Below are 14,836 nucleotides of genomic sequence, written 5' to 3' on the forward strand. Positions count from 1 at the left end.
GTATTTCACCATCGCCACTTAGGCATCCCCTTGAATTTTGAAAGGCATGGAGTCAGCAGGCATGCAGCTGTCTCTCATGTGGGGAAGAGAACAAGTTTTACTTACTATAGCACTGGCCACAATAAAGGCAACCAGCAGAGAGAATTCTTGACAGTGGTCTGAGTAGAGTGAAAAAGAATTTCTTCTCTAGGTCAGAAATGTTAGCCTTTTTCCACACACAGAAAAGAAAGGAGCTACCCACTTTTAAAATAAGACTTGGACAAGTATTTTAGAGTCAAAGACCTTCAACATGTTATTTTGTCTCTTCGCTCAGTTGTTGAGGTGTTTCATGTGAAAACCATGAGTAATCATGAACTAATATGCCCACTTACTTGGGCTTCCGCTCCTCAGTGGTGAAGGACTGCGGCTTCGAGATAACTGCAAGACAAAAAGAAAAGGAAACTCAGGTGTGCTAAAGCACTGTACCCAAGAAATGCACCTGGGGACCCACCAACATTCAGAAAATTTGCACATGTTACTATATCAGTACAGTTCCACTGCTACAAAGTCAAATAGAAAACTTTCCAGTTTCTCTTCTACACCCTGGACACATACAAAAAAGTGAGTCTTACCCAAAGCCTCACACATTTTCATTATTCACCTTTTAAGTTGAGGGCACCTAGGTCAATTTAATAATGGGCTAACAATTAGAAAAATACACATGATTTTTACAGAAATAATTAAAATTATTCTGTAACTATACCATATGCAGAACTCAGCTAAGGTTTCACATATCCTATTAGTTACACCTCAGTTCTTCCCTTCCTGCCCACTCTACACTGATTTTCTGCTCCTTTGAGGCATTGGAGGGTAAATTTAGATTACTAATTCCAGGAGGCAGGGACCATGTGTGGTATATATACTGCAAGATGACTAAAACACTTCCAGATGACACAATTAGTTATTCAGAAGGGTATTAAAGCAATGAGGAGTAGGGGAAAAGCATTCTGAGATCCACAGTTGATACTTCTGAGAATTTAACTGTGACCTACTTCTCATACAGTACCTCCACTGGTAATTATACCAGGCCATAACTATCTGTCAGTTCAGCTTCACCTCATTCCAGACCCAGCAAAGGTATTTATTCCCAATGTTAAAATGTACATGTGGCACATCAGCATTTTTAAAAGGTTGCCTACATCCTGAGTTTAAAATACATGATGCTGTTTATACTACAAGCATTCAGCTGGAGCTTACATGGTGAGATAGAAGAGGACTGGTGCTACGGCTGCGGCTTCTGCTTCTGCGAGACCACTACAAGAGAAAAGTTTGACAAAGCTCTTTTGAGAGACGGCATTTAATAAAGACAGACTCAGCAAGCAGACTTGTCATGCTGGAGACAAGGCTTGAGGACACAGAGTAAACACAGTAAACCTTCTCCTTAGAACAGTCTCTGCCATCAATCATACACAGAATCATAGAATAGTTTGGGTTTGAAGGGGCCTTTAAAGGTCATCTAGTCCAACCTCCCTGCAATGACCAGGGACATCTTCAACTAGATCAGGTTGCTCAGAGCCCCGTCAAACTGGACCTTGAATGTTTCCAGGGATGGGGCATCCACCACCTCTCTGGGCAACCTGTGCCAGTGTTTCACCACCCTCATTGGGAAAAATTTCTTCCTTATGTCTAGTCTAAACTTACCCTCTTCTAGTTTAAAACCATTACCCCTTGTCCTATTGCTACAAGCCCTGCTAAAAAGTCTGTCCCCATCTTTCTTATAAAGCCCCCTTTAAGTACTGGAAGGCTGCAATAAGGTGTCCCCGGAGCCTTCTCTTCTCCAGGCTGAACAACCCCAACTCTCTGAGCCTGTCCTCAAAGGAGAGATGTTCCAACCCTCTGATCATTTTTGTGGTCCTCATCTGCATAATGAATACATTAAGGCAAATGTAACTATTAATCCTAAATACAGGATGAGGCACTGAAACCTAACTGATATTTGATATACACAACTCCAGCCATATAGGGAGCAATAAAGAATTTATCTTTTTACATTTTACAATAGTGTTTAAATTCAATGACTTCCCTTAACATGTTCCTTAACAAGAGTACGTACCAGAACTCCTCTTTTTGTGACTGCCTCTCCCTTCACAATTACAACATCATTTTCCATCAGAGCAGGCCATACATGATAGGCCACCAAAGCAGCTGTGAAATCAGAGTCAAAACTACGATGGTACCTGTTGAAACACAGAGTACAAGAAATGTCTGCATATAAGTGCCAAAAGGATAAATCTGATGCTTCAAGTCATCAATGCTGATAAAAAGAAGAGTACTAGTTACAGCTCATGAACATCTTTCTGGACAATATTTCCATATCACAAAAATAAGTATTAAGTGAACCTGTAAAAAAAATGCATTTGCAAGACAGACTTAGCAGAACATGCTGTCTACTTATACTGACAGACACTCCAGTAAAGCCATGTCACACTTCAGAAGGCCACTAGACCATATTCTTGCATAAGGCCCGCATAAGCCAGGGTCCTTGGGTCCACTGACAGATTAAATCTCCTAAGCAGCATTTTGGCAGGCATAGTCATCCCATCTTCCTGAAATATCTTGCTAAAACAAGACCCCTATAAAGGATATTGCAGAAATATTCTATCTCAACCATAAAGTTACATCCTAGTATCTGATGAGATATAAGGAAATTTTATTAGCAAGACCCTCAGATACTGATAAAGAAACAGTGACTGTTTAGCTAAGAAAAATTATTTTGAAGGCCTGTATTAACATACCAGATATATATTACCTCCCTAAGTCTGCAATATTGGCTGAATATTATATGTCTGGTTTTGTAGATTCAAACTCAAAACAAATACCAAATAACTGAAATAAAAAAATAGCAATGCATCTATACATTAGTAATGTATATGCAATAGCAATTTATATAGAGTTCTTACTTGGTCTCACTGAAAAGTTCTCCATCAGTACCAAAGGCAATATCAAGAGGAGGAACGAGTGTCTGCATTGAAAAAGCCACACGGCACAGCTCTCGAATCAAAGTGCTGATGACAATGAAATCAATTTCTGGTGGAAATGAAATCTTTGGGCTGATGTTCATGGAGCGAATTACTTCCTGAAAATAAACACAATTGAGTAACTTGGGCTCACTAACTCTTTTGTTCACGGGCAAGTATGGAAATCCCTCCTAAATATGCCTCTCAGCTTTCCACATTTAAAAATCAGTATAAGAAGCTCCCAGCAATGTTGTCTTAGGCTATTCCAGAAAGTACTAGTTTCAGAAAGAACGTGCTGTTATTTTAGAAACATAGTATGAGCTACATCATTGACATCAATCTTAGGAGGGAGATGCATTTTTTCAGTAGAGCACAGAATTTAAGAAAAATATAAAATTTAGCTTACATTTATTTGATTAAGACTGTTACACTGTATCTTGCAAAAAATATTATTCTGGCAGACAGCGACAGTTCCGTCACACATAAATAAAACAAGTAATTACTGGGCCATACCACAATATTATTTGGGAAAATAAACTGCTACAACACATAAAATGCATGCAATAAACATTTTTCCTTCTTCAGGTTACAGTGCATTTCTAGTTTATAAACTCCGAATTTATTAGCTACTGAAATAGATCACCACGTCACTTCCCCACTGCCCTTGACTTACATTGACACTGGCTTGAACATCATACAGATCCTCATGGCGAACTATATAATCCAGGACAGTGTCTTCAAGTGACTCAGGCCCTGAGTGACCTAGAGACAGGGTCTCTCTTACACGTATTTTGAACTGCCTGTAGGCCATCTTTGCTGCATGAAAAGACTCCTGCAAACATAAAGAACATCTAGTTAAATTCAGGAGACTGAGATTAATTTTTTGGAAATTATCTGAGAGGATGAACTTAATTCAGTAACATCATTGTAAGGAGGAATATAAAATGCTGCTGTAAAACTGAAAGTTAAAAACAGTACTTATCTTAGAGGACTTCTTTGATTAAATCAAGTGTAATTTATCTGCAGAAGACAGCTTTGAAAAGCTTCCCACCTAACCTTCTATTTTTATGTAGGACTCCATCACACACCCACGATCAATGGAATCACATTCAAAAATATCAAGAGCAGAATTCAGTAATAGCATTTTATGTGCCCCAGCCTAACATGTCAGACAGGAGAACCTCTTGTCTGTTGGGAAGAGGTTGAATTGGAGAGTGTAAACTGAATGACAGTTGTGGGAAAAAAACTTCAGTAAGTTCAATGTGCTTGGGATCGCACACATTAAGAGACACAGTGCCTCTCTGACACAAATATGTACTACATCAATTTTATAGAAAAGAAGATTAAATACAAACAAACTAAAAGAAATTTCTTCAGACTGAGCTCATAGTAAATGAGAGGTATCTAGGTAATTTCAAGGGACCAAATAAAACTAGAAAAGCACATAGCTACAGGCAAGAGGGAAAAATGATATGGAAAGATATTTAGCTTTCTAAAATGTAGTATTCCTAAAAGAATTGATCTAAATGACGCGGTGGTGTTTAGCACATGAATAATCTACCTTTCAGAGCCATTCAGTCTTATGGGCCCCTTTTAGCACCTGTACTGTAGGTCACTGACCCTGTTCTAATGTTGTGAAAGGACAGTCAGAAAAGGACACTAACTTGAGAGTTCAATGTAAAAGTGTAAGGGAAAGAAAGGAAAATCAAAATGGAAAAGAGAAATTTTCTTCTCTCTACTTCACAGAAATGCTAATTTACACACAATTTAATCCAAGCCAGCCATAACATTTTATAAAACACTTCTGGCCCATAAAACAAGAAATATTTTTTTCTTACCACAGCTGCAATGTATATTATCCTTTGCACCATCTCCATATCACTGATGTATGTCCTCAAAAGGGTCTCTGCATCCAAGCGTTCTTGAGCATAAATGTCACCAAAGCGAGTTACCAGGCAAGCGCGACGCGAAGCATTTGTACGCCTGGCTCGGCCAGGTGAGCAGCTCCTCAGGGAAAGTGAACTAGGTGACTTACTCTCACTGTGCCTTGGGGAAGGGGAACGGCTCCGTGCAAGCCTATGACAGATGTGTAAAGAAACATGAGGTCACTTCACCATCCTCAGATGTTTTTGCCTAGTGCATAGAGTTTCGTGTCAACTTAATTATTACCAGCGTAAGCTGAGATTTTGAGCCAACATAATGACAGAAGTAAAGCTGCGACTGCTTAGTCTAATATGAAGGCATTTGTGTCAACACATTTTATGGGCTAGACCCTGAACAATAAAATTAAAGTAATTCCTGAAGTGTGTACAACCAAGCACTTTTTTCTGAGGAAACACACTTTTAACTAGTAATACTCCGGAGATTTGTTCCTCTTTTAGTACCACTGAAGAGTTTTAAAGTCGAACAAGTGAGAATATAACAACAAGTTCTGCCCTGTAATGGTACAGTATTCAAAGAGGACTTATAAACAAAAACACTAACCATCTCTTTTTATCTCGTTGAGTTGCTCTCAGTGTATTTTGTAAAGCTGCTCTCTTTCTTGTTTTGCAAGAAACTTAACACAGCTGCCTGAAATTAAAACTTTCGGGCACTAGGAGAAATCAGTTAAAGAGTTTAAGTTCCTTCATAAGAAAGTACAAAAGCTTAGCTTTTGTTTATACTTCAATTTCAAATGAGGAGGGAATTCATGCTACCCAACATGAACAATTTCTCTGATTCAGTGACTTCTCTGAATAATGCCTCTACCTGCTCTGGAGAACAGACTTTTGGGCATCCAGGATAGAAATCTCATCCCGCAGTATTTGAATCTGCTGCTCATAGTCATTCAGACGGTCTAACTTTTTCAAGGCGTCCTTCTCTTGTGCACGGGAAGTCTTCAGACTTAACCACACAGAATGAAGTCAGTCACAAGATGTCCTTCTACCAATGCAAACTATCTATCAATTAATCCTCATCATCAAACAAAAAGAGCAGAAAAAGGGGAGAAATATTGAGAAAGCTCCTTATGCTGAAATATAGGGAAATCAAGAGTTTTAAAAAAGCATACTCCAAAGCATACTCTTAATTACACTTTAAAATGTAAAAGTGTACCGTGGCAGGAGTCTAGATACACTACACTTTATGTTACAGGAGAGATCACTGGTTAACTTTGGTGTCTTTGCACTAGCTGAGATGATGAGGTCTAAGAAAGAAGCTGGTTTCTTTCTATGCAGAAAATCTATGCAGATTTTAAGAAAGAAACCAGTTTCTTTCTTATATTTAAGATGTTAACTAAACCAGATCAGTTTTCTTTCCTACAGTTTAAGGCCCTAGGTATTTTCTTATATCAGGTCCTTGAGTTCTTTTCTTTGACGGAATATATTAGTCAGTCAAAGGATATCACCAGTGATGTTATTCAAGTAATATCAAAAGATAATGATTCCTCTCCTGCTCTCCCCAAGAGAAGCAGTTTCTTAAACATTGGCAGACAACCAGTTAAGCAAATTTACCTTCTGTCCTTTACTCTTATTTAATGTTAGAAAGTATCCCAACATCTCTGTTTTCCCTCCTAACACAGATATTACTGTTGTTTTCCTCTTTCCAAAAGAAAAAAAAATGGATGCTTTCTATTCCTTTTGGAGGCATTCAGTCTGTCCTTCCTTTTCTTTACTGAAGGACCGGTGAGATTTTTGAGGATCAGAACCAACAAAAGCTGTAATACCTATCAATTGACAAGCTTCCTCTTCCAACTTTTTAAGGAGCAGGCTGACTGAGAGGACCACAGGTAATAAGGCCAGCACATTTGCTAAGAGGAAAGACTGTCCTAACCTGGGTAGGAACAGCTGCAGATACTATTACAATTCCATGGACATCCTTAGTCAGCTCCTCCAGTAAGGACTTTTGGAGGAGTAGTACTAAAAGAGGGCTATTTTTTTTTTTAAATAGCAGTAGTAAAAAATTATTTTTAAAATTAGTAGTAGTAAAAGAGGGCTTTATTTTTTGTCTTCTCCTGAAGATCTTCTTATTACTTTTAAATGTTGATTGTTACTCATTTAAAATTTTTGTATTTTCCTCCATAATTCTGCAGCAAATAGCTAAATCCTGTTATAATTAACAACTTGATATAACAACGCTTATAACAGCTATAGAATTTAATTATATTGAATCTAAACCACATTAGCTGTAACAGCCCAGGAGACTAAGATGTCTTGCAAAATATGCTTTGATTTAAGTATGTGAGACAGACAGACTATAGACAAGAAGAATGAGATCATCAGCTATTCCAAAAGTCTCAAAAAACAAGTCTGCAGACAAAGATGCAAAGGACACTCCTGGAAAACTGTTCCTTGTGTAAAATAAAATCCTGCCCTAAGTGTCACAGATCAGCCCTGACCTCATTTTCTCCACTTTTAGAAGGATTCTAGTCTTGACAGGCAGGTGAAGACTAGGCAAATCTGATTTCACTCAACTAAAAGGGTTCAAATTTTGAAAAGATGCTTCACAGAACATGAAACATAGCACTTTTGCTTCAAACAAAAGTTGAACACACAGGCAGAAGATGCAAATGTACAGTGCCAACTAAACTGAGAGTGAATACACACCGTAAGTATGTGGAGATTACAGAATTCCTGAATGCACAGGAAGACAGGAATGTTTTATTCTTCTGTCATTAGTAAAAATGGCAACATGAATTTCTGTCCAGTCTGCATTAAGACCTACACATGGGAATTGTTAGATGCTTTATTCCCTACTAATAGTTTTAATTGGGAAGACAGCAGTCAGGTTACATCTAAGAATAGTTATATGGCTACTTTTCACCCAACAAATCAAAAGAGCCCATTTTATGGGAATATGAGTTTATATCCCAGGTAGTCATCCAAAAAATTAAACTCCAAACTGATCATCTGTTGCTAGGAAAGTCCATGGATGAAATCTGACAATTAACATTATTCTAGAAGCAATGATAAACATCCAGAGGTGAACAAGTGATATCCAACTTGATATTGGAAGTAGAAATTCTAATGGCCTGAGGTTTTTTTGTTTGCTTATCTTTTACAGGAGTAGCTCATCCTCTCAGTTGCCCTAAAAAGAAAGATAAACTCATGGACAGTTATATCCTTTCCTACGGTGTAAGCAGCAAAGTCAAGTTTCCTCCATTTTTAAGAGCAGCAATGTTATCTAAATGAAAGGCTGCAAGCGTTTATTTAATAAGTATGACTATATTTCTGTTGTTGAAATGTCATTTATCACAACAATTCACATGCTGTTGGAATTCATTTCAACTACCTCTGTATTCTTTTCTAATAACATAACTCACAGCGGCGGGGCGGGGAGGAAAGATGTGGGCTACATTTCATAACAGTGAAGAATTATTACTGCTTCTAGAACTGCTTATAGGTCAAACCACAAATGGAAATCAGTTCTAAGGACCCCGTATTGAAATTGAAAGGTAGGTCCCCCAGCTGCACCCTTACTGATCTATGTTAACTACCCAGACGTGACCAACACACTTAGAAACTCAAAAAACATTTTTAAATAAGAGACATCAACATTAGCAATAGCCATCATTTCTGTGCAGACAGGCAAAAAGGATTTGGCAAAAATGCTCTAAAAGAAAAAGCCATACAAAGAACTTATCTTAAGATAGACAGACTGAAGTGTCTTTTAACACACTTGCTACTTCCAAGAGCATCATAGCAAATTGCAAACAATGGTTTCCAGCTATATTCAGAATACGGTTCTCTCCTATTTAACTTAATCTACAAGATTCAAATGCTATCAAGCTGCTAGTTTCAAAGTAATCCTTCCTCTAGCCTAAAAAAAAAAAAAGGATGAAAGTTCAGCCATACGGGTTCTCTTCGTATGGATCTACTTATGATAGTTCTTTCTCTATAACACGAAGAAACAAAGCTACAGGATGTTAAGGAGCTAGACCTATTTTTTGCTATAGCATGGGACAGTGTAGTATAAACAGAACCCGCTCAGGTAAATGACAGACTGTGTCTCTGCATGCTGACTTTCTGCCACAAATACCCCAAGATTCAATTCTTCTTACGCTGCTTTTAGCTGAACAATTTCGTCTTCTGCTGCCAAAAGAGTAGTGGCTGATTTGGTCTTTGTGTCTTCAAGGGCCAACTGGGTTTTTGCCAGACTGCAAGAAAAATTAATAACCTTCATGGTAAAGGCAGAGATTCTACCAGCGTATTCAATATGACAAACTGACTGTTTAAGCAGACCAAGTCCATACCAATTTAACATCTGGAAACAGTCCAGTGGGCTTTGTGCAGACAATCAGCACACAAACAGCTTATAAAAAGTCGTATCTGACTATGCAATAACAGAATTATTTTGCTATGGCCCATTATTTTTCATTAAGACTCAGTTCCAGCTCCTCCACCGATTTCAACAATTTACAGCATTCAGAATGACTTCACTGTCCATAGATAGGGTATCTTGGGACATGAATTCTCTTTCTCCAGCACCTGTCCCCTGCTCGACAATAACTACATAATCATGACTCCGTACTGCATCACCTTGAAAGGATCATTTCTGAAACTTTCGCGCATGCCTTCATCTCTGCTTGAATTACCTCTTCCCAACTCTCCACCTTCCAGACTTCTTTCTACCTTTGCAAACCACAGTCAACACCTCTATGACCTGACTGTACAGAGAAATGCAACCCACAAAACTGTACTAAAGCCTTACTACTGATTTCCCACTTCTCACAGGAGCTAGCCCAAAATGACTTTTTCTTGTACTGCAAACTGCCACACACTCACTCCAATCTGTATTAGTCAATAACTTTCCTCATACTTCTCACCTTGACCATCCAACACTTTTCTTCAGCTCATCAAATAGCTCCTTCTATCCACACAGAAGTATAGGATAAAATGCTTCACACTTAAACCAACCTTTATATATACCTGAGCCACAGAATGGTTGAGGTTGGAAGGCACCTCTGGAGGTCACCTGGTCCAAGCCCTGCTCAAGCAGAGCCACTTAGAGCCGGTTGTCCAGGACCATGTCTAGAGAGTTTTTGAGGATCTCCAAGGATGGAGACTCCACAACATCCCTGGGCAACTTGTGCTCAGTCACCCTCACAGTAAAAAAGGGTTTCCTGATGTTCACAGGGAACCTCCTGTGTTTCACTTTGTGCCCACTGCCTCTGGTCCTGCCACTGGGCACCTCTGGAAATAGCCTGGCTCTGTTTTCTTTACACTCTCCCTTCAGGTATATACGTTAACAAGATCCACCAATCTCCCATTACTTTCCTCTATAGTTAGAAATACCAACAGAAAACAACTCCTTTGCTTATTAAACCTCCCAGGCTGAAATTATTTTGCAAGATCACCTAATTCTGGCAAACCAGTTGAAATGCCAAAACAAAAAAACCTCTCTCTTCTTCCAAACGTTGTGGGATCCTTCCCTGTCCCACCTCATCACTTTTGATATTTAATGTATACTGCAAGATCACAAGATTTTTTTGTCCTCTTGTCTTCTTTTCAGGGGGATGCACTGACCTTTAACTCACTCAGAGTCAACTGAGAGACTTGTTTGATAGTAAAAAATTAGAATGCCTGCATTCATCCAAGATGAGACATAATAACAGACACTAATATGCCTTGGTGAATAAGGGAAGAGCAACTGATGTGATCTCCCTTGTCTTGTCTTGAAAGGTAAGTCCTTTCACACGGTCCCACACAGCAACCTTCTCTCTAAATTGATTTGATGGATGGACTAATTGATGGATAAGGAATTGGATGGATGGCTGTGCCCAAAGAATTGCAGTCAACAGCTCAATGTCCAAATGGAGATCAGAGATAAGTGGTGTCCCTCAGGGGTCTGTACTGGGACTGATACTCTTCAATATCTTTATTAATGACATTGACAGCAGGATTGAGTGCACCCTCAGCAAGTTTGTGGATGACACCAAGCTGCGTGGTGCAGTTGATACTCCTGAGGGAATGAAGGCCATCCAGAGGGACCTTGACAGGCTTGAGGAGTGGGCCCCTATGAATCTCATGAAGTTCACAGGGTCAAGAGCAAGGTCCTCCACATGGGTCAGGACAATCACCAGTATCAGTACAAACCAGAGGGAAAAAAGGATTAAGAGCAGCGCTGTGGAGAAGGACTTGGAGATAGTGGTGGATGAAAAACTAGAAATGAGCTGGCAATGTGCGCTGGCAGCCCAAAAACCCAACCGTATCCTCAACTGCATAAAAAGAAGGGTGTCCAGCAGGTTGAGGGAGGTGATTCTCCCTCTGTACTCGGCTCTCATGAGACCCCACCTCAAGTACTGCATCCAGCTCTAGGGCCTCCAGTACAAGAAAGACATGGACCTGTTAGAGTGGGTCCAAAGGAGGGCCACAAAGATGATCAGAGGGCTGGAGCACCTCCCCTATGAAGACAGGCTGAGTGAGTTGGGGTTGTTCAGCCTGGAGAAGACAAGGGTCTGGGCAGACCTTATTGCAGCTTTCCAGTACTTACAGAGGGCTTATAAGAAAGCTGGAGAGGGATTTTTTACAAGGGCATGTAGTGATAGGACAAGGGGTAATGGCTTTAAACTGAAAGAGACTAATTTTAGATTAGATATAAGGAAGAAATTATTCATAATGAGGGTGGTGAGGCAGTGGAACAGGTTGCCATGAGAATTTGCGGGTGCTCCATCCCTGGAAGCATTCAAGGTCAAGTGAGATGGGTCTTTGAACAACCTAATCTAGTGGAAGGTGTCCCTGCCAAGAGCAGAGGGTTTGGACTAGATGATCTTTAAGGTGCCTTCCAACCCAAATCATTCTGTGATTCTACAATTCTATGAAAGCAGAAAATATCTGCAAGGTTAAGATACAGAATGAAATATTCCATTGAACCTCTTTCCTCTAATCTAGCTAATACAGTTTGCAGTTCTGAGAACTTGATATTCTTGGAATCACTTAGTAAGAGAGCATTAAAGTATATCACTTATTGTACCGACCCAAGGCTGTGAACATTCACTGTTCTCATGCTAATAGGATGCATGAGAAAGTGTCTGTCACTTGGAGATACCTCTGAAATGGCTCTGGAACGGGCACTAACTGCACAAATTTGTTTCTGAAGCAATTAAATCATTTTGAGACTACAGTGCTCCATAAAATGTGTTTTATGCAACTGAATAGAAACTGTTCAGTCCTAGTCACTTATTTGAAAATCTGCCTCTCTCTCTTCCTCCTTCTTACCACAGTGGGTTTTGATCTCCTTAGATGTTCACATTCCAATCACATACCAGAACTAATTATATGTTAGTAGGTCCTTCAATAAGTGTTGCACTATAGCTACACAATTGATTTTTATCAAGGTTTGCTCATTGACTGTAATTCCACTGGGATGGTCGTGCACAATGCAAAACCCTTTTGCCTAGAATATTGGCATGTTTTCCAACTCCTCTGCCAGAAGCAAAACCTACCAAGTCAATTTAAGAATGCAGGTATGACTGTATCATTTGTACCCCACTTTGGACACACACACACAATCCAGAGCCTAGATGTACTTTGAAGTTCTGATTTTAAGCCAGGAATGAAACATTTCGCAAATCTCCATTTGTATTTAGATGTCACAAGAAAAATATGGCTTGTTGAAAAACAAAAAACAAACAAAAAGAATCACAGTTAATTCCCCTACTCTTGTTGCACATGGTTGAGCTGTTGACGAGTTGAAGTCAGTTCTTCCTGCAGCTCTTGCAGTTGAAAAGTTTGATCAGTGGCTAGCTCTCTCAGCTGCCTCTCTTTCTCTATTGAATCCTACAACAAAACACAAGATCACGCTGTTTGAATGTTCTACCTTACAGAATCCTTCAGCAATGTAGTATAGCTTTATTGGCAGATGTATTTCTAAACATTTCAGTAAAGACAATTCCTAAAGTAACTGAAAGCAACGAAAGCAATTGCATACCTTCAAGAGACATAAGCAATACCTTCCAGGCATACAAAACAAAGACTCAGTTATATTGGGAAAAAAATTCACTTCATTTACACCTCATGGTAGAGAATATTGAAGGTCTGCGTATGCAGATTTACTACCTATACACACACCATCTGAACAAAGTGTTCTTGCAGATGTGTTGCATGTTGGGTTTTTTCCCCAGTCAATCACCTTCTGACTGGCTATATCACCAGCGAAAGCAAAGCTTTTGGGGATTCATGTACACAAAATAACAGAAAAAGTTATTAGAACAGAGGAGGCAACTACTGTCATTCCAGAAAGCACACTACTACCCACACAGGTCTGTCTTTAACAACCTATAAGTTTTCCTGATACTACAGGAATTAATTAAGTAACTGTGCAGCCAGCTTTTCTTTACATTTTGAATGTCACATATAATGACAAATCCATAACTGGTGTACCAGGCGTACTGTCATCTAATAGCATCATTATTTTAAATTTTGGGGTTTTTTTGGCAGAACCCTACTCCGGCAATACTGTTAAGGGATATCACTTTTCACTTGCCCTTATTTTAATTGTGACAGAATTTGACAGAAGAGGTGTAAAAATGAGAATTCAGAAAACATGGAGACATCACTGTCAAATGTTAAGATCTTCAATATTTTTCACTAGTCTACATCAACCAACGTTCTTATTTTCTTTCAAACCACAAAGCCACAGCAGATCTGTCTTTTCTGCCAAACTGTTAGTACTACAACCCCTTCAGTAAATATCAACTCCAAACATCAAGTCAGGCACTTGGTGGTATCATGATGGACATGAGCACTTTTTTTTTCCCCCTCTTCTGGAGATATTATAATGCTCAAATACTAAACAAAGATTTTTTTTCTTCAAAAAAATAAAAGGAGCTCACAGATAAATGTGTGGAGTTTATGCACATCTTCAGCTTACACATGTATTTTCACATAGTGCTAGGTTTTTACTAACAGAGATATGGCATAAATACTTCTATGATATCTTTGCAAATGTAAATGTAGCATAATTCTTTACCTAGAAAAGGAAAGCAGTACACGAACATAGCTTCTCTTACAAAGCAAATTCCTCCATATTGTCATTCATTGTTGTGAAACAGCATAAGCCGTAGAAGGCCAAAAGTAACTTTAATGACCTCTTTGATTTCCCTTTCAAGGAAACATAAGATGAGACAGAGAAATAGCATAGTTGTCACCATAGTTGTCCCCATGAGCAACTAAGGACATATTTCATTAAGCAAAATCAGGGAGGGAGGCTATTATTAACAGTAAGTCATTAAAGCTCTCCTGCAGGTATAAATTCACATCGTTAGATTCCCTTAAAATAAATTTCCTACATACCTGAGTGAGAGAGAAGTTGGTTTCAAAGAGCCTTCCTGAAGTAGCACAGGAAAAACAAGTCCCTAGCCATGGCAGGAGACGAGTTTTTATTGTTTCCACACCTGCATAATGCCCGCCTAAGAAAATACATACATTAAGAAATTGTGAGAACACTTACAGAAGGAGCAAGAGCTTGAAAAGATGAGACATGTGAAATGCGTTAGTAATAAGACAAGGCACTGATATACCTTCTCGAGATGTTTCATTGAGGATTGTGAAGAGCTGCCCTTGAATCTCAGAGTTCAGTTCTATTATTTCACAGCATCGGTTCAGATTCTGATCACAGGAATTAATCTGTAAATTAATGAGTATTAATATATTTGCCTGGGATTTCTTGCTTAAAATTTTTCCTGTTATGATCATGACTTTTTTTTTCCCCATAATTACATCTTCAGAACCTTTTTTTACTGCATTCACTAGAATACTCATCTTTAAAAGGTTCACATTGTTAACAGTCCAATGAACAAGACATCAGGACTTCTATCACCCTGTTAATTCACTACTTGAGAAAACTTACTCCTTTCCCCATTC

The 14,836-nt window shown here is 38.9% G+C and overlaps 1 protein-coding gene across 1 annotated transcript; it reads right to left on the bottom strand.

The window, feature by feature from the left end:
* Positions 1-371: 371 nt before the first annotated feature.
* Positions 372-14,599, bottom strand: SPATA18 (spermatogenesis associated 18; the record flags this gene model as incomplete). Its single annotated transcript, XM_010289823.1, has 11 exons — positions 372-417; positions 1,237-1,293; positions 2,093-2,216; positions 2,940-3,115; positions 3,670-3,828; positions 4,835-5,072; positions 5,745-5,879; positions 9,034-9,129; positions 12,633-12,739; positions 14,267-14,382; positions 14,494-14,599. Coding segments are annotated over 11 exons (1,360 nt in total), but the record flags the coding sequence as incomplete, so codon positions are not given.
* Positions 14,600-14,836: the final 237 nt, after the last annotated feature.

Source organism: Phaethon lepturus, unplaced genomic scaffold, assembly GCF_000687285.1.
Source record: "Phaethon lepturus isolate BGI_N335 unplaced genomic scaffold, ASM68728v1 scaffold1586, whole genome shotgun sequence".
NCBI classification, from domain to species: domain Eukaryota; kingdom Metazoa; phylum Chordata; class Aves; order Phaethontiformes; family Phaethontidae; genus Phaethon; species Phaethon lepturus.